This window comes from Solea solea, chromosome 21 (assembly GCF_958295425.1).
Source record: "Solea solea chromosome 21, fSolSol10.1, whole genome shotgun sequence".
Lineage (NCBI taxonomy): Eukaryota > Metazoa > Chordata > Actinopteri > Pleuronectiformes > Soleidae > Solea > Solea solea.
Window position 1 is genome coordinate 17,284,505 of NC_081154.1, and position 18,549 is coordinate 17,303,053.

At 38.7% G+C, this 18,549-nt stretch overlaps 3 protein-coding genes across 5 annotated transcripts in view; 1 reads left to right on the top strand and 2 right to left on the bottom strand.

Moving 5' to 3' along the window:
* Positions 1–3,011: 3,011 nt before the first annotated feature.
* Positions 3,012–7,386, bottom strand: LOC131448857 (macrophage mannose receptor 1-like). The gene is made up of 7 exons (XM_058621644.1): positions 7,176–7,386; positions 6,993–7,043; positions 6,081–6,136; positions 5,640–6,008; positions 4,195–4,530; positions 3,990–4,090; positions 3,012–3,125 (listed from the first exon to the last, which is right to left on the bottom strand). The coding sequence occupies exons 3-7, from the start codon at positions 6,115–6,117 to the stop codon at positions 3,012–3,014; spliced, it is 957 nt and encodes a 318-aa protein (XP_058477627.1). The 5' UTR covers positions 6,118–6,136; positions 6,993–7,043; positions 7,176–7,386.
* Positions 7,387–8,212: 826 nt separating this feature from the next.
* LOC131448403 (dynein axonemal assembly factor 3-like) lies at positions 8,213–17,195 on the bottom strand. 3 transcript variants are annotated; one of them, XM_058620819.1, is made up of 10 exons: positions 17,115–17,195; positions 14,286–14,379; positions 14,032–14,186; positions 12,933–13,160; positions 12,289–12,411; positions 11,630–11,752; positions 11,395–11,539; positions 10,282–10,396; positions 9,772–9,846; positions 8,213–9,630 (listed from the first exon to the last, which is right to left on the bottom strand). In XM_058620819.1, the coding sequence occupies exons 2-10, from the start codon at positions 14,356–14,358 to the stop codon at positions 9,486–9,488; spliced, it is 1,182 nt and encodes a 393-aa protein (XP_058476802.1). In that variant the 5' UTR covers positions 14,359–14,379; positions 17,115–17,195; the 3' UTR covers positions 8,213–9,485. The 3 variants fall into 3 exon arrangements, with proteins under 3 accessions (XP_058476802.1, XP_058476801.1, XP_058476803.1); XM_058620818.1 differs by lacking the exon at positions 17,115–17,195 and adding an exon at positions 14,586–14,943; XM_058620820.1 differs by lacking the exon at positions 17,115–17,195 and having other exon boundaries at positions 14,286–14,411.
* The window catches only part of LOC131448858 (receptor-type tyrosine-protein phosphatase H), a 29,855-nt gene continuing 26,888 nt past the window's right edge, over positions 15,583–18,549 (top strand). Inside the window, exons 1-2 of the mRNA XM_058621646.1 lie at positions 15,583–15,651; positions 16,062–16,136. Of these exons, the coding sequence (XP_058477629.1) occupies positions 15,583–15,651; positions 16,062–16,136 (144 nt within the window). The remainder of the gene's footprint in view (positions 15,652–16,061; positions 16,137–18,549) is intronic.

An 18,549-nucleotide genomic window follows, 5' to 3' on the forward strand; every position in this document is an offset into this window, starting at 1 on the left:
TCAACTATTCTTATTATTATTATATCAACTTAATGTAGACAGACAGACAGATAACTGTATTAAGCAGCTTGGACATGATGTTGAAAAAGAAACACACAATATTGACAGGAGTCACATATTTAAATGACTGTATGTTGGGAGCCCAGAGTCTGTGGAGTGCAAATAGCAGTGAAATAGTGAAAGAAGTGTTACTGAAGTGACTAATGTGGTCTAAGGATATAGTATCAAATCTCATGTAATGTCTATAGTATACAATGATAAACCGTAATCAACTATGACGTGATAAATAACACTAATAGTAAATAAGAGTAAACGCAATGAATACTGACTATACGAAATATAAGAAAAATGGCTCATTTCTAAAGACTCAAGTTATTTAAAAACAAACGTGTTCACTTATTACAATATTGACCCGTCTGATGACCTGCACGCTAACGACACATATATTTCTCCATGATTTTGTTCTGTTGCTTTGTTACCAGGTTGGTTTACTGTACGTGTCTTTCATTGCTTACCTGTAATGGGTGAATCAGCTTCTTCATACATGACTGTAGAGCTCGTATTTAGAGGCTGATAATGACACATGGAGTCACATGACATTTGGAACAGCACGTTACGTGGTCAGTATTTCATTTCAAATCGTGCCGTAACAAACTCCCAGTGATTTCACCACCATCTATGAATCTGTATTTAAGTTTTGCTTTAATCACTGCTTTATTTAAATGTCCAGAGGTCCGTGTGTTATCAGTGACACTGATTCCTGTTATTCACTATTGTTTAATGGCCCGTTTTATTTAATTTTTTTGGGTATGGTTTGTGGTCCAGATCAGTTGAGCTTGTCTTATTATGTTGCTGTATTGTATTACTGCAAAATTTCAAGGAAAAATAAAGTCATTGTTAAAGAAAAAAAGGCTTTAAATGTGTTGTGTTTTTTTTGGGTGAAATGTGTTTAAATATGTCCATAGTTGGGTATAAAAAAACACATTCTTTTAAATGGAACAAGAGCTCTCGGAGAGATCCACTGGATCAAAATGTACTGGAACATTCTGGATCTGTATAGAACTTTACCTATGATGCTGGATGCTCTATGTGGGTCACCTTTGGAGGGAGGCGAGTTATAGAGACAGAAGAGAGAGACCAGGGACAGCTGTATCAAGAGAGTGAGGAATTCCCCCAGCAGTCTAGGTCTATGGCAGCATAACTAAGAGATGGTCCAGGTTTCCCTGAGCCAGCTCTAACTATAACCTTTTAAAAAAGGAAGGTTTTAAGTCTAACTTTAAATCCAATGAGTTAAATAAAGGTGGCGCTGTCTCTTTGAATGTATTAATCTTATTATCTGTAGCAGTATTTTTCTTTATGTTAATTATTGTACAATTAAATGAGTCTTTCTTTGAATGTCTTTAAAATCTAAATCTTAACATTTTTAATATCAGTTCCATAAATTGGAACAAGATCGAGGCTGTGACCTAGACGGTTTATTCACAGCTGATTCTAACTAGTTCATTAAATGCAGAACTATACCTGTCAACAATCTACATGGATGTTGAAATCCACCACAATTATCATTATGTGTGATGGCTTTGTACTAACGAACATTTAATTTGTGTAAAACAGTATATTCCACACCTTGGGTCAAGCCCTTCAATAAGGAGAGCACAAGCAAATCAGGTTGAAAAGTAATTGAAAAGTTTATTTCCAAACTTGAATGAAGTTACTTAATATCAAAGACTTATTTGAAACAGCAAACACTAAAACTAAAACACAGCACTTGTAATTCTACAGTCAGGATAATAAGTCGCACGCGCGTGCGCTCGATAAATGTCACTCTGTATTTTCCAGTTGTGTTAAATATGTTATATTTGACAGCAGGGGCGGCCGGCCCATAGTGGGCGACAGTGCACCGCCCTCCTTAAGAGAGAAAAAACAGTTTATTCTTATTCTAAGTCTTAATAATATTGTCCAATCAGCAGCCTGAATATCGCTGTGACGTATCACGTAGCCGCGCCCCCTTGGGACGATTTCAGTCAGATTGAAAATGGCCCCAGACGCTGTCATAGATTTACATGTTGAGATTATTTTTTTCTAATTTTGGACCCTACAATTCATTTCAATGGGCTCCGGGAGGACTCGCCCCAACGTGATTTCGTCATACGCACTGATGCGTCACTGAGACCTCCCACGGCCGAGCTGTAAAATAATAATAAAAAAATAAAAATAAAAAAAAGCTTTGTTTTTCAATTCAAATAAACTTTATTGATCGCAAAAAAAACAAAAAAAACGGCCGAGCGGACATGACCTAATGCCGGCGGAAACGGAAATGCCTCCGTTCGCTTCTCTGTAAGTTGTGCTAACTTTACCAGCGCTTAATTGCCGATTTCATCATGGAAAAAAAGTACAAACAACTTTCTCTCACTGCAAAAAAAAAAAGCCGTTTCATAGAAGAAAAGCTTCGGCTTATATAACTCGGACCTGACCAGCCGAACGTCGCCATAAAACAGCAAACGATAGACTGGGTATAGGAGCTGGTATGAGAAGAAGGAGTGGCTAACTGGTTGCACTCAGACCAGTGCCATGTTTTGTTTTCCCTGCCTCGTCTTTCAGATGCTGGACACTGAACAAGCCTGGATTCAGACAGGTAATACAGACTTAAAACATTTATCTGAACAATAATAATAATAATAATAATAATAAACACAAACAGACAAGGATTTTTTATCTATTGTTGAGCTGCTGTAACGCCGTTTTCTCTCCACTGTGAGATAAATAAAGCTATCTTATCTTATCTTATACATATGGAAAATGCTATGCGAACAAAGGAGTGATAGAGAAGGCAAAATTCAAATGACTGAAAATACAGACAAAAACATTTTGTATGGTGCTTTGGTGTGTTTTAGTGGTGATAACTGCATATCACCACTGGACTATGTTACCACAGTTACCACTGAGAAACTGACTTGCCGATTGCGCCCCCTCAAAATAAAACGTCACCAGCCGCCACTGTTTGACTGCTTTTATGGAACATTGTTACAGGAGCTAGAGTCACACTCCGCTTCTTCTTTGTGGAAAATCTTGCCGTCCGGCTGGACTCGCCACTGAAGCTTGACCCCTTCCAACTTGCTTTGGAACTGTTGAGGCATAAAAAGGTTCAGGTTTAAACCACACCCTCTGGACAGAGGTCCATTTGGTGTTTGCATGATGTAAATTCCTGGCTGGCTGGGTGTCCACAGGTCCTTTAAAAGTCTTTAATTATCCTTAAAAATGTCAGTCAAAAGGTCCTAAAGATTGTTATCTTTTCTTTGGGAATCTTTGTAGAAAAAAAAACCCATTGCAAATTAGTCATTGGTGTTTGGCAGTGAGTTTCTGTTTGTAACTTCCTGTCTTTTTGAATGAATTGTGGTATGTTTGATATTCAGGATCAGACACCCTACCATCATTGACTTCATATGGATCTGATCCAAATTACAGATTTGACAGCAATTTAAATTGAACATGGTTCAGTTCCACATGTGTATATCTCTGTGACATCTTCACAGATCAGGATGAATTGGCATAGATCTGCATTCTCTGTGTGCTCTTGTTCACTATAGTTTGATCTCTTGCTCACATTTTCATTTGTTCTCACTGTTTGTTTGGAAATTCTCTGCGTCCTCTGTGTATTTTTTTTTTTTCAAACTGGAAACATCATGGATTGTAGTTAAAAGTGGCCTTGAAAAGGGTCTTTAAAGTCTTAAATTCCTTTAATTTTCTCCCAAATAATTTTTGGAATTGATTTTAATGATAAAGGACATCATAGTCTTGCCCTCAAATACATAAGTGATTTCCTCTTGCTTTACCAGTCGGGTCAGAATGCAGACTGTATACAGAAACTATAAAAAATTAAACATTATTATAATGAGAAACTGCTCAAATAGTTTTTGTCCGCAGTGGCAGTCCTATCTAATCTAATCTAATCTAATCTAGGGAGTTTTTGCTGGAGCTTTGGAACTTACTTGGGTCAACATGGCTTCAGTCACAGTGGGGTCATTTAAGTCTATGAGTGTGTGAGACTCAATCTTCATCCTCACAGTCCACACAGTCTGTGGAATCGCTGCTGTTCAACAAAAACAAGCACAATATTCAGAACCAGTTTTGTCGACTTGTGACTGTGATGGCAGTTATAAAATGATAGAACCAGACTGTGGCCCGTATACTTACTATAGCAGAGGAAGGGATGTGCATATGTGCACCCTCTGTCATACCAGGTTTTCGAGTACCTGGTATACAAAGCACAATTTCCATCATTGTTCGGCTGACTTGACGACCAGTATCTGAAGGAGGCGTTACTCTGGTCTGACCATTTCCACTCGTCCTTGAACAAACCCATCCAGGCCAAGGACGGTGACCCGCTCTGATTCAGCATTTGTAGCAGTGCTTGATTTTGTTCTTCGGTCCCTGCGCTGGCCAAGTCCTGATGATGCTGTCGACAGTAATCTTGTGCCTGCCTCCATGTGGAGTTTTGAAGGACCACATACAACTCACGAGACGCTTCGTCTGTGAGCAGATGTACAGGTTAGGATGTTTGGGGAGAGCGGTGTTCACAGTAACTGCTGTTTACAGGCGTAACGGTGACACTCCACTGATGAGGTGGCGGGAAAACAGTTTTGAGGCTATTATTATTATTATTATCATTATTATTATTATTAGCAGTATTGCTATCATTACTATGCTATGATTAAAACTGATATTAGTATATTTTTTATAAAATATTTATTCTACTGTGTGTATAAATGACATTGTAGTACTATAAACATGTCATCACTCAGTGACTCCCGTCTAAAACTGTAACTTGATACTAGGGATGTCCCGATACAACTTTTTCACTTCCGATACGATACCGATATTGCAGCCTTGAATATTGGCCGATACCGATCCAATACGATATCAGCACGAATCATACATACTTTAATTTCTTATTTTGTGTGTGTGGAATGTTAGAAAAGGCTTGATCAAGTGATATTACTTAAACAGAGAACAATAGTCAGCAACAGTAGGTATGAGAAAACCTGACTCATTTATTATTTACCATTGGGTTATATAAAGTCTGATATAATCTGATACTTGTTTTTTGGCTGATATTGGACCGATATCCTATATCAATATCGGATCGGGACATTCGCACTTGATACAACTGTTATATATCTGCTCCTGGTCTCTTTCTTCTGTCCCCTACCCTTTCATTTTCTGTTCCATATTTTTCCTTTCACCCCAACCGGTCGAGGCAGATGCTGCACATCTCTGAGTCTGGTTCTGTCAGATTTCTTCCTCTGTTAAAGGGAGTTTGTTTGTTTTTTCTCTCCACTGACGTCTAGTGTTGGCTCATTGTGTGAACTGTTGGGTTTCTCTGCTCTCTGTAAGGTTTCTGCCTTGAGATAATGTATGTGATGATGATGATGTATGGGTGATTATGAGACGAGTTGCTTTGAGTGGACCTGTCATATTCACAAAGAGTTTATTTCAGTACATGGTAAATGAATATTCATTAAGGGGAGCTGGAGCCAATCCCAGCTGACCTGCGAGATGTTTGTAATTCACTATATTACTGTAACAACATCAAATAAATGCTACGTGCTGTCAAATGGAAGGTGCGCGCTCTCACTGACCTCCCTGACAGACGAAGGGCAGCGTTGTTGTACAAAGCACACTGAGCCATTTCCCATCACTCCTCATGCCTCCACAGTGGTGTGTGGGAGCAGGAGACTCAGCCCAGTTGGTGTAGTTCTCCACACCTTGACTCGTTGACGTCGACCACAGCCAGGACGCAGGCCCCGTCTCCCTGAGACCGATCCATATCTCTGAGTTCACACCGGCTGCTTCCACGACCGCCGCCACCTGCTGTGTGTCCTCAGTGTTGCTGATGGTGGCGAGATCCACATAGTTCTCCCTGCAGTACTGCTGAGCAGTCTCCCAATCCTTTTTCATATTTATCAGGTGATATTCGTAATTACCGCAGGAACAAAATGGGACCAAACCTTGAGGACACCATCAAAATATCATTATTATTACTATTTCACATTATTATTTTGGTTGTTTTTTACACCTACCTGAAGTGAACAGTATGATCAGCAAATGCTGAGACATGTTTGGGTTTATTTTTTTCCTGAAAAAGACAATATGTGAGTTTGTCAAATGAGTGTTGTAAACAAGATTTTGATCCACTGGATCCAGAAGACTTCCTTGATCTGCTTATAGCTATAACCATCTTACATAAACATGACAAAATCCATCCTGACCTGTTCAGACGTCACTGAGATATACACATGTGAACTGAATCATGTTGAATTTAAACTGCTGCTAAATCCATAAACTAGAACTTTGCCCATGCACACGTACAAAACAAACTTATATATCCTATAATTAAACTGCAGAAAAGAGCAATTAGAAATAAAGTTGGACATCTGGTATCCACTAATGGGTTTTTCACACGTTTAAATTTTAGACAAATTTAAAGACATTGTTCATTCTAGAACATTAGAGGTCATTTTTTTGTGCAGTGGGTAAAACTCTTCCTGTTTGCATTCAGACATTCTTTAAATTAAGAGAAGGAAATTACAAATATATATAAAACACACTATCAAAGCGAGAACAAATATTAAATACAGATGTGTGTCAGTTTGGGGGTAAAGTTATGGAACGAGCTCAATGATGCAATGACATTGTAATGTGTAAAACGAAAAAAAAGTTTGAAATGTAAAATAATTACAGCTTACAATGCAAAGTGAAGTCTAGTACAATAACTAAGTGCACTGTTTTATGTATAGTTCTGATTTTCTTGTTTTTTTCCTGCGCTTTTGGTTATTGGCATAATTGTGTTAATGATTTCACTTTAAGTTTACTTTTTATATGAATGTAATGTAAAATGTTTTTATATGAATGATCAGAGACAGGCATCTCTTGAAAATGTGGTTATTTTTTGGTGACATCATCAGTGGATAGATACTTATAAAATCACCTACCTATCACACGAGATTCAGACTGAGCGGTGACAAACTTACGCCGAGGAAAACCTAAAAATGACAGATAAAGTATTTAATGCAGTAGCCAACATTTCTTTTGTTATTAGCTTTATTTATTTTAAAGAATCATGTTAAAGATGATTTATGTAAATAAGTAAAAATAGTGTTAATGATACATCTTACCTGTGCAGGTACACAGTGGTTTTTCTGCTGAAGGCTGAAGCGTCCTCCCGTCCCTCTTTCTTTTCCTTCACTTCCTTTTTCATTTTATCTATTTGTATTTATGGAAATGTCATAGATGCAAATGAACATTTAAATTTCACAAAAGAGTGTGTGTTTGTGTGTGTTCAGTGACCTCTGTTATTAATGACACTGTGGTAAAACATTGAGGTAGTTCAACGCTCTTCACTAAAAACATGAAAGACACGACTCGCTCAATCCGATTTTAAATATTTGGAGTACTTTTGCTCAGGTGTGTTTGTATAGATTGTCTAGATCAGGGGTGTCAAACTCATTTTTGTTCAGGGGCCACATACAGCACAATTTGATCTCAAAATTGTACCAGTAAAAATAGTGAAATAATAGCATAATAACAAATGAACAACAAGAACTCCTTTGTTTTTTCTCCTTTGGTTTACATTTAATGAAGGATATTTTTACAAAAGCCTAAACTTACTATTTACACATCACACTGGATCTATAAAGGCACAAACATTTAGTCACAGGTATCTGGAAGTGAAAAATATTGTATTTGACATTACGTTTAGATTGTAATCGTAGTGTGAAATTTTAACAAATTCATCCTGTTGGCCGGATTGGACCCTCTGGCGGGCCAGTTCTGGCCCCCGGGCCGTATGTTTGACACCCCTGGTCTAGATTGTGTTGAAAAAAAGGATGTAAGACACTCTGTGTTGCACATTCTTATAGCCTCAGTACAAACTGTACGTTTAAACATAGTGATGGAAAAAAGCAGCTGAAATAGCCTGTGCTCTAAGGGTTAAAAGATACCTGAACTATGAAATAAGCCCTGCTTTAATCAGTCTGTTCTGGTGCAGTTATTGTCCCTGTTTTCATGGCAACGCAGAGAAAAATGATGGTAGGAATGCATCAACACTCACTGAGTTACACTTCATGGAGACTGTGAGTGAGTGAAAGAGGATGTTAACAGCAGCTCACCAAACCACTTCATTTCACCATCACAGATGTGATATTATCGCCACACATTATTATCTCACGGCCACAAGTTTTTATTGTATTTGTATCAATAGTCACCAGAGGGACTCTGTCGGTCATAAATATAAAATAAATCTAAATTACAATGCCACTATCCATACTGTATTTGCATAGCCCTTTGCAACAGGATGCACATATTTACATGGATGTCTGGCTGAATACACTCGACCTTCAGTCACTCAGGTTACTTTTAGACATCATTTCTGCAACAATGGCTGCAGACACGGGTCCAGACATCAAACACATTCGTGAGAGCACAGAGAACGTCTGGAAGAACCAGGCGAGGGAGTGAAGCCTGGTTCACAGAGGACACGACACTATCCAGAGTTACTTCAGCTGGGTTCTCACATGAGCTCACTTGCAGATTGTCAAGAGATGAGACTATGGAGCTGATAAGAAAACCTCTGAAGAGTGACTTCTGCAGACGTTTGAGTTTCCACACACTCTTTTATGTCTGTAGGCAGCTTCACGCTCCACAGTCATCATCGCCACACTTCTCTGTTGTATTGATGCAGCAAAAAGGGGCGTGGTTTCCATGGTGGCTCCGCCCGTCTTTGCTCACATCGGCTTCCCACCAGAGAAAGTCTTGGAAAAAAGCACAGAAGCATTTTAAAATATGGATGTTATTATTATTATTATTGTTATGAATCAAAGGAAATAAAACCTTGATATGGTTTGGCTAGCTGGTCACATAAATACATAAATGTGCTGGAGTGATATCCATATGTATATATATATATATTTAGAAAATCATAAAAAGAAATTCCAATCAGAATCGTCCGTCTCTATAAGGCCCGGTTAGCTGGCTCATTAATTGGTTAGGACTTCTCGAATCCCGGAGAAGGCTAAGCTATGTGTTTCAGTTTGGAGAGTGATGGGCAAATTGACCAATGAGGGTTTGATTTTAAGTGGGCGGGCCAAAAAAAAAATATCTAACTGCAGACCACGCCTCCCAGAGTGCTGAGAGAGGTTGAGAGAGCGGTGTGTTGTGGCTAGCTTGATAGCATCGCCTTTGTCAAGGCAGCATTTCACAAAAAAACTAATAAAAAATGGAAGTCCAACTCCAGAACTCGAATTAAAAGAAAAGGTTATGAAAGTGGAAAGGCATTTCAAGACCGAAAATTCTTATTAGCTAGAGTCTAGTATGTAAAAATATACTAAATAATCAAAGAATAATCTGTGGTTATCACTGTGCTGCTGCCTCTCAATATCTGACAAACTTCCATCTTTGTCTGTAGCAGCGTGTTAATGGAAACCATGTCACTTCTTCTTCTGTGGTATGAAAACAGCATGCGAGTCGTCACTTTTCCCCTCGTGCCACGGTTCAAGTCCGGCTTGTAGAGCGAGGATCGCCGCTTTCTTTGCAAGTTCTGCCTCTTGATCTTTGTTCAGGTCTAAAATGAACCTGCAGGACACACAGTGACAGTCACTCGCATCACAGTCACCGACAAATCAATTCAAATCAAAACAAAGTAAGGCGTCGCTGGACTCCTGGTGACTGTACTGTTACCATGGCAACAAGCCCAGTTACTATAAAAACCCTCACTTGGCCAGCTCCATGACAACCACAGCGTCTGGTGCTGCAATCTGCGCGATGGCCGAGCCCAAGTGCTGCACACAGCTTCACCACGGGAAGACAGAGATGGAGAAATAAATCAACATCAGTACTATTTATACTTTATATACTGTATATTTCACAAATATCAATTCTAATTGTTTATTTTATATCATTTATTCATTGTCTACCACTTTATGGTTGTGGGGAGCTGGAGCCAATCCCAGCTAACAAAGGGCGAGAGGTAGGATACTCGCTGGACGCAAACCGTTTTTGGTCCAAATGTATTTATAAAGCACATTTAAAAACAACAAAGTTGACCAACAGTTAGACATAAAAACAACACAAGAAAACATTAAGACTAACTTATAGAATAATAAAAGGCGTTGAGACCAATAGGAAAGGAAAGATGGATTAAAATAGGCAACTCTCATGCTGAGACAAAAGCCATGGAAGAGATTTTGATGCTTAAACACACACACACACACACACAGTTTTCACCTGAGAGAGAGGTAAATGATGTTGAAGAAGTGGGAATATTGTTTTTTTTGTGGCAGCTTGTGAAGTGAGTCCATGGGCAGGAAAGTCACAGTGATCCCACTGAGACGCATCAAGTCTGAAAAGAATCAAATCAAGTGAGTTAGACTTTCCCCTGCAGATGCAGATTAAACATTAAAAGACTTATTCCTAATCACTGACACATATTAATAAGAGGCAGTTGCATTTCCAAAGTTTACAGATGTAGTGTGTCAAAGAATGGGCTGGTTGGTTGGTTGGTGGTGGACAGTTGGCCTCCGTAATGTTTTAATCTTCCAAATAGAAGGTCATGGGTCAAATCCATGGCTGCAATGGTCTGCATGCTGATGTGTCCCTGAGTAAGTCTGTGCTGGCACCTTATGTCACTTGGATCAAGGTGACTTATGGCACTTACAGGGCGGCACGGCACGACTTGACACTACACGGCGAGGTCACCATAGCAGCCGAGACTGTTTTTAGTGTAACTGAATCATTAGAAATCATTAAAAAGATTTGTTCAGTACTTCCTCCATGACCACAGACGCCGTCTGACACAGTCACAGGACTGAAATACAGCGATCAGCAGTGCTGTCTCTAAATAAACCAGATTCCTCTGTTAAATATTGAGATTTTAGACGTTTCCCTGGTAATTGTTGGAGATTAACCCACGTTTTTAGGATTATTAAGTCTTTTTAACTGATCTACAGTTGCCGTGCCGGTACCATGTAGTTGGCGTTGTCAGCGACACTGTAAAACGTGCATAAACGCGTGTACAGTATGAAGAAGTGTCCTGTCTGTTGCTGTTAGCCTTTATTAAGCTCATGAGCAGAGAGGACGGCCTCACTGTGGAGCTCTGGCTCCTTGTATACCACAATAAATGCTGTGGTTTACTGGGAAAGTTTCCTCTAGATTTACTCTTAGCAGTGTCCGTGTGTGTTTTTGTCTCTGAGCAAATGCTTTGGATCAGTGACAGCTGTCAGGATCAGCTTGAAAATGCAACGTAAACAAAATCAGCTTTTACTTTTTCACCAGTGTCTGACCACTTCCTGTTATTCTGGTCTATCTTGTAGCTGCTGGTGTCAGCCGTCACTGACTGACCATTAATGGTGACAGGCGTTAGGTCAGTGTGTGTGGACGGCTCCTGTCGCTCTGTGTCTGACGGAGGAGTGGAAGAAGTGCGCCGTCTACTGGACAAAGCCTGGAACAACAGCTGCACATTTGCAAAGGAGACATCCTGGGCTGTCTGATGATAGGAGACAGAAGGCAAGATCACTTAATTAATTTAATATAAATGACACATATCATTTCTGTCATTTTCAAGTGTAAACTTTACCTTGACATGTTGCTCATGATGTGTCTTCAGGTGGCTCTTGTCATCACTTTCAATGCCAAAGCAGAGGAAGGGACTGGACACTATGTCTCCCCAGTAACCTCTAACAGCCACACTGTTCCCTCTCTGTCAACACACACACACACACACACACCAGTTAAAGACAGTTTTTCCTCTTTACACGATTATGTTGGAGAATAATGGCTGAGAAAAGAATTATGGAGTAAAGACAGAAAACAACAAGACTTTTATTTTCTCAATTCATCAGATATCAGAAAACCTTAAAAAATGTTCGTCAAACCTGGAAATGATGATGTTCTCAAATGTCTTGTTTTGTCCACAAACCAAAATGATTGACTTTTAATGATTTCTTTGTTATCCAGAGCAAAGAAATGAAGAAAATATTCACATTTACAAATCGGAACAATTGGAAATCTTGTTTTAATCATGAAAAAAGCGTCAAACCGATTATCAAAATAGTTGTCGATTAATTTAGTAATCGATCAATTGTTTCAGCTCTAGTTAGCATAACTGCTCAAACACTGTGACGATTATATAATAAAGCCACAGAGCACTTTATCAATGGTTTGCCCATTTACTGTGAGTCACCGCTCCTGCTCCTACACTATCACCTAACTCTCCTTTCACGCTGAAGCACTCACCTGACTGAACACTCTGAAGGAGAGCAGGCTGGGATTGGTGACGTGGTAAACACCTTCCCTCATTTCAAACGCCAGCCCACGTTCCCTCCATCGCACATACTCTTGTTTATTGATGACGCCACACTGGAGAAGAAGTGTTCACAATGAGCTTCCATCACAGCACAAGCAGAAGTTCTGGAAAACCCACACGCAGATTTGTGCATTGACGTAAACAGTTAAATGAACGTACTTTGTCACTATTGCAGTTGCTGGTCTTTGAAACAGGAGAAGCTCATTTCAGGCCCAGCTATTTATTAAGAGTGTCACAATTCTCCAAATCATTAATTCAATTAGATTTTGAATTTTAAGGTCATGATTCTTACTCTTTTTTTCCTCTCTATCGACAACAACTCCCAGCATGCACTGCGCTCACTGCCCCCGCGAGAGTCTCGCTGTCTCAAGCTTTGAAGCAGATTTTATATATTTATATATAATAAATAGAAAAATACCCTCAGTTATTCTCAGTTTATATATATACATATACATATATATGTATATATATATATATATATATATATATATATATATATATATATATGTATATATACACAACACCATCCTAAAACAAGCCAAAAGAAAGCATACTAAAATAAACAAACTTATACCCCCTTCTCGTGCAGTTTCATTGAAAGGTCCCAGTCGAAACAGCCTCTCCTGGCGTCGTAGCGTGTCCCGAGGTGCTGCCTGACCCGATAATCCCAGGCTTTGGACATGAGGACAGGAGCAGCACCCTCACGTGAAGAGGATGATGATGATGATGATGATGATGACGATGAAGCCTGAGGTCGCAGCCACAATTTGAATATCCTGGCCAACTCGTCTCGCTCCTTGAACTGCAGATGTATTTGAGGAGTATGAAATAAGGACAGTTATGGGACACTTACTAATGCTGGGAAATACTGGATAAAATAAATGTTCAAATGTCAGACACATTTTTGCTCCTGGGTGAAAGTTGAGAAACTAGTTGAACATGGTTTTTAACATCTTTATGGACAGAAATCCATACACACAAATGTGTGTTTGTGTAACGCATAAACAAAATAGGAATATCCAGTTTACTGCATTCCCATAATGCCTTCAGTGTGATGTGAATCCATTAATCTAAAAGAGAGCAACATCTCCTCGTCTCCTCTGGGTTCTGTTCACTTCATTGACCCAATTTACCCAGAATAGAATTAGAAATTTGTCCATAATTAGTAGCAACTAATGTACAGGCATGTATATATCTGTAATAGTAGATATTATTTTGAATTGGTAAATGATGATGTTGGTAAATGTTTCCAAGAGATGTTTGGTTAATTCTTTGTTTTATGTGTGTTATTTAAAACATATACTTATAAATCTTAAATGAAAGATTCCAGTTGCAACGAGTAATCGGTTACTAAGTGAGTCATCAAACTCATTTTATAATCGATTCATCTGTTGGAGTGTTTTTTTTTTCTATAATTAAAACAAGTTCTCAGATTTATTCAGCTTCTTAGAAGTGAATATTTTCTGGTTTCTTTGCTTCATGTCACAAAGAAATCATCAGGACTCAATCATTTTGGTTTATAGTCACAACAATATATTTATTTAAACGTCAACATTTTTGAGGATGAATCGAGAAAATAATCGATTATGAAAATAATCATTAGAAAATTCTCCTGTGACCCATCTGTGGGTACTGAGCCAGTGATTGTGAATCAGTGATCTGGATTTCTGTACCTTGAGGAGAGCTGTGTTCAGACAGGTGTGTGCAGCCGTCTCCACTGTTTCACTAACACACAGAGACAGTTGTGATGCTGCGTGTTTCACTATCTCCTCTGTCTGACTGCGGATCTCACTGTTCCCAAACACTTCCAGGTAAACCTCCGTCTTCTCTGTGAACACAAATACACACATACAACACAACCACACATTCAGGCTGCTGCATTTAACCCTGAAAGGTATTCAATTCAACAGCTACAGTACAAACCCACCATGAAGTCCAATGCTCTCCTGGGGCATTAGTGCCAGGTAGAGGAGCAGCAGCTGTCGAGCCAACACCTCCATGCTGTTTTCTATCACCCACACCTGCGCACACACACACACAAACACTATTGGTAAACAAGTCATTTCCAGGATATGTATGGCAAAGTCATTAAAACTTCATTTTATGCACATTATTCAAAACATATAGAGATAAATTGTTTGGAAAACTCAAACAAAATCAAATAAAAATGCATCTGTGGGTCCCAACCCAGTCTTTGGAACCACTGGTTTAAGAGTCAGACACTCACATGAAGACTTTGTTCATTCTGCAAACCAGCAATGGTTTTCAGAACATGTCGTGGATCTCCGCTGCCAACCAGCAGAACGTTGACCTCCTCTCCTTGTCTCTTGTCTCTTTGTGGGCCTTTAACAATTCATAGGTGAATCCATCAATTACACAATTCAGTTCTCTGTTGTTTGTTTGTCTGTTCTTGATTATTTATTGTCAGCTGGCATCGGTGGCTTCTCCTCTTTTCTCTGCCCTCCCCAACTGTTTCCATAATTGTTTAATTGGTTTGTGTATATTTTTCTTTTATCCGCTTTTCTCCTTATGACGATTCAACAAGGAGAAAAGAAAAGCAGCTACGTCAGAAATCCCACAAAAGACACAACAACTATGTAGGTGTGTCTGTAAACGTTATCATGATTGATCAAGATGACAAAACATAATGAGTGTGTGTGTGTGTGTGTGTGAGATTGAGAGAGTAAAATTCCTGATTTTGGCATGAACCTATGAGTCTATTTGTTCAGTTGTGTCACTGTTCTGTATCTGTCACTTAGGCTGTCACTTAAGTGTATTCAATTTTGATTTTGCCTATGTTTAAAGAAATCAACACCAATAGCTATGAAAAACCTTTTTTGTAACTAATACTTTAAATGTGATTGGTTGTCCTTTGCGTTTCATTTTCTCACCAAAACCAAAAAAGTACTGATATACATAAATGTTGTCTGTTTCTAGGACTTGAAACTGGACAAAAGTAAAGTCTTGTAAGTATTTCTACATAAAATGCTACAACAGACCCACAGACACTGGCTGCGTGGGTAGTAACGCCATTACTAACGCCGTTACGTTTTTTTTTTTTTTTTTTAAATTCAGTAACTCTGTTTCCGTTACCAAACGCTGCGTTACTCCGTTCCTTTTGGGGAGGTTTCACAACGGCATACAGTTCCCATAACATTTTAGCGATCAATAAAGTTTAATTGAATTGAATTAAAAATCAAAGCACTTGTCGCCCTCTAGCGGCCATGAAGAGGACTGGTCTGCATGAAGGCGAGCGAGAAGGGCAAGCTAAGTTTCTCCTCGTCTTCGTGGAGGTATTCACATTATTTTCACCTGGAGAGTAGAGGGAAAAACAACATTTCGGTAACTTGTAGACTGTGTCCCGGTTCAAAAAATACTTTCTACGGCGAACAACAGCAACAAAAATCTGCTGAAGCACCTGGAGAAGCGGCATGCTTCGACAAAGTTAGCAGCTAATGTAGCTAACGCAGCATCCGAGACCGAGAGTCACAGCAGCGAGCACACGCCCACGCCCACTCCACCCAAGCAGCAGCGGTTGGAGTTCGAAAGACGGACCCATAGCCAGGCACAACTTGATAAAACAATAGCACGGTATGTTTCATTCTTTATTTAGATCTCTTTTAGCAATATCAGTCTATTATTCCAAGACTCCCATGGTAAAATGTTACAAATATAAACGTGTTTTTTCCCCTCAGATATGTAGTGGAAAACATGCTACCCATCTTCACAGTGGAGGACCCTGCTTTCAGACAGATCATCAGCATGGTGCCGTGCACAGGTACTACTAACACTACTAATACTACTACTACTACGATAGTTTGTATTATTCAGCATCAGTACAGAACTGAAATGACGGCTAGAGGGTAACTGAGTTACTAACTGAGTTACTTATTTACTAAGTAACTAGTAACTATTTTTCAGTAACTAGCACAACACCGGTTACAACATATGAACACCATACAAGGAAAAACATGAAAGCCCCAGTTTAACAAACAACTGTTTCCCTTCTCTTTAGAATTGACCACATGAAAAAAACATATTTTATTATCTCTGGATGAAAAAAATTGATGGATTAAATAGAAACGAGTGTCAAACTCAAGGCCCGCGGCCACATATGGTCCAATGTGAAGTTGAAAACTCCCTCTCTTTTTGCTACATGTGACTACAGGCCTGTATGTGCTGTTCTACTGGAACCTGCTGATTCATTCATTCAGCCATTAATTCATTCATCTTCTACTGCATTATCCTCCACATGAGGAACCCAGGTCTACACCAACCATGTGGCCCTATACTGCTGATTTTGATGCTAAACCATTCAAAAATATCGTTGTGAGTCCTATTTAGCACTTCTGAGGCTATTCTATGGGTTAATCAATTCATTTTATTATATTAAGAAAATATCCTTTGCGTTTACTAATATATCTTAACATGACACATCTTTATTTTTCAAATTTGACCCCTGATTTGTTTCTTACTATTTAATACTTCTTAATACATTTGCTTTGTTCTCAATTTTATATATTACTGTACCTCATCTGGCCCTTGACTTCGACACAATAATAATGTTTTTTTGAGTTTGACTCCGCTGAAGTAAAATGTACTCAATATAAGATCTGCTAAAAAAGGAAAAAGAAAGTAACACCAAAGTCTCAGTAGCATACACACGGCTACACTAAGTTGTAGAAGTTTCTGGAAAGAATTATTCTTGAGAGACTATGTCTGTGTGAAGCTTAAGATGATGTAGTTTGTCGCTCACCTGTTGTGAGCAGGTCGAGAGCAGGACTGAAGCCCCACCAGCTTACGCAGCCTGCTCCCTCTGCTGCTCTTCCTCCACTCATCCTTCACCTGCTAAATGCTAACGTTAGCTGTGGTTAGAGCGTCGGTTCACCAGCAAAAAAAAAAAAAAAAGAGGGATGAATGACTTTGAAAGCTTGAGTTCCAAGTCAGGGAATTAACTAATCGTTTCTACACAAAGTTTGCGTTCCGTTGCTAGGCAACCGGTGTTGCGTCGAAGTCTGTAGCGCCGTCGAGAGGTGTGTTTACCCCGAGTCGGTGTCCAATAGCGCCCTCATCTGGTCTTATTTTGGCTTAACAAAAAACATGGATGTTTGTTTGTTTGAACTTCATACTATTTCACCTCCAACAAGCAGAATACAGTTAAACACAATGAAAAACAACTAAATTCAGTTCAATTCAATTATAACATCACAGACAGACAAGAATATACACAAAGTAAAGCGAAATAAATACATACTATGTTTGTTAAATTCTAAGCACAGATTGAGAGTTTTAACAGCTTTTTAGTCACATGAGATATATATGTGTATATATATATGTATATACATACACATATATATATATATGTATATATATATATATATGTATATACATACACATATATATATATGTATATGTATATATATATATATATATATATGTGTGTGTATCTGTATGTGTATGTATGTATGACGTACCAATATAAAGCTCTGCTTCCTTGCAACTTGCAAAAAGGTCTAGGATGGATTAGTGATCAGGGAGCCATGCCCAGGCCAGGGACAAAAATAGTTTCTTTGGTTTTATACTCACAGATGCAAGAAAGAGAGTTTGATGGAAATTGCTCTGATTATTTCAGTGACTGGTGACTGGCCAAATGTTGCTGAGTCTGTGAACAGAACCCAGAGGAGACGCAGAGATGTTCTCTTTCAGATCACTGTATTCACATTACGCCAAGGCATTATGGAATTATCAATACTAATTACTAGTATTATAAGTACTTATTAAGCATTTATATTTTATTCCGAACAAATGTCCAGAAAAGGATTCCTGAGTCCAGGACACTGGAACATATGGAACATAAAAACAGCTATGTATAAGACTAAGACAGGTGTGTAAACTGACTCCTAAGAAAGTCTTGGTAACCTGTCCTGAATGAAAAGTTAACTCAAGATGGAGGCGGATGATTCATCGTAGAAGCCGATAGATAATAATAATAACAATAATAAAAATATTACGCTTTATTTGTATACCACCTTTTATACACAGATTGCAGCTCAAAGTGCTTTACATTTAGAACATGGAACACAATAATAAAAGAATCAGTCATTTCAAGAAGAAGAATACCATTCAAAATGAGCTTTTAAAGAATAAATATTTCCTGCTGTAATAAACATCTCTGTTGTCCCAGATCAATT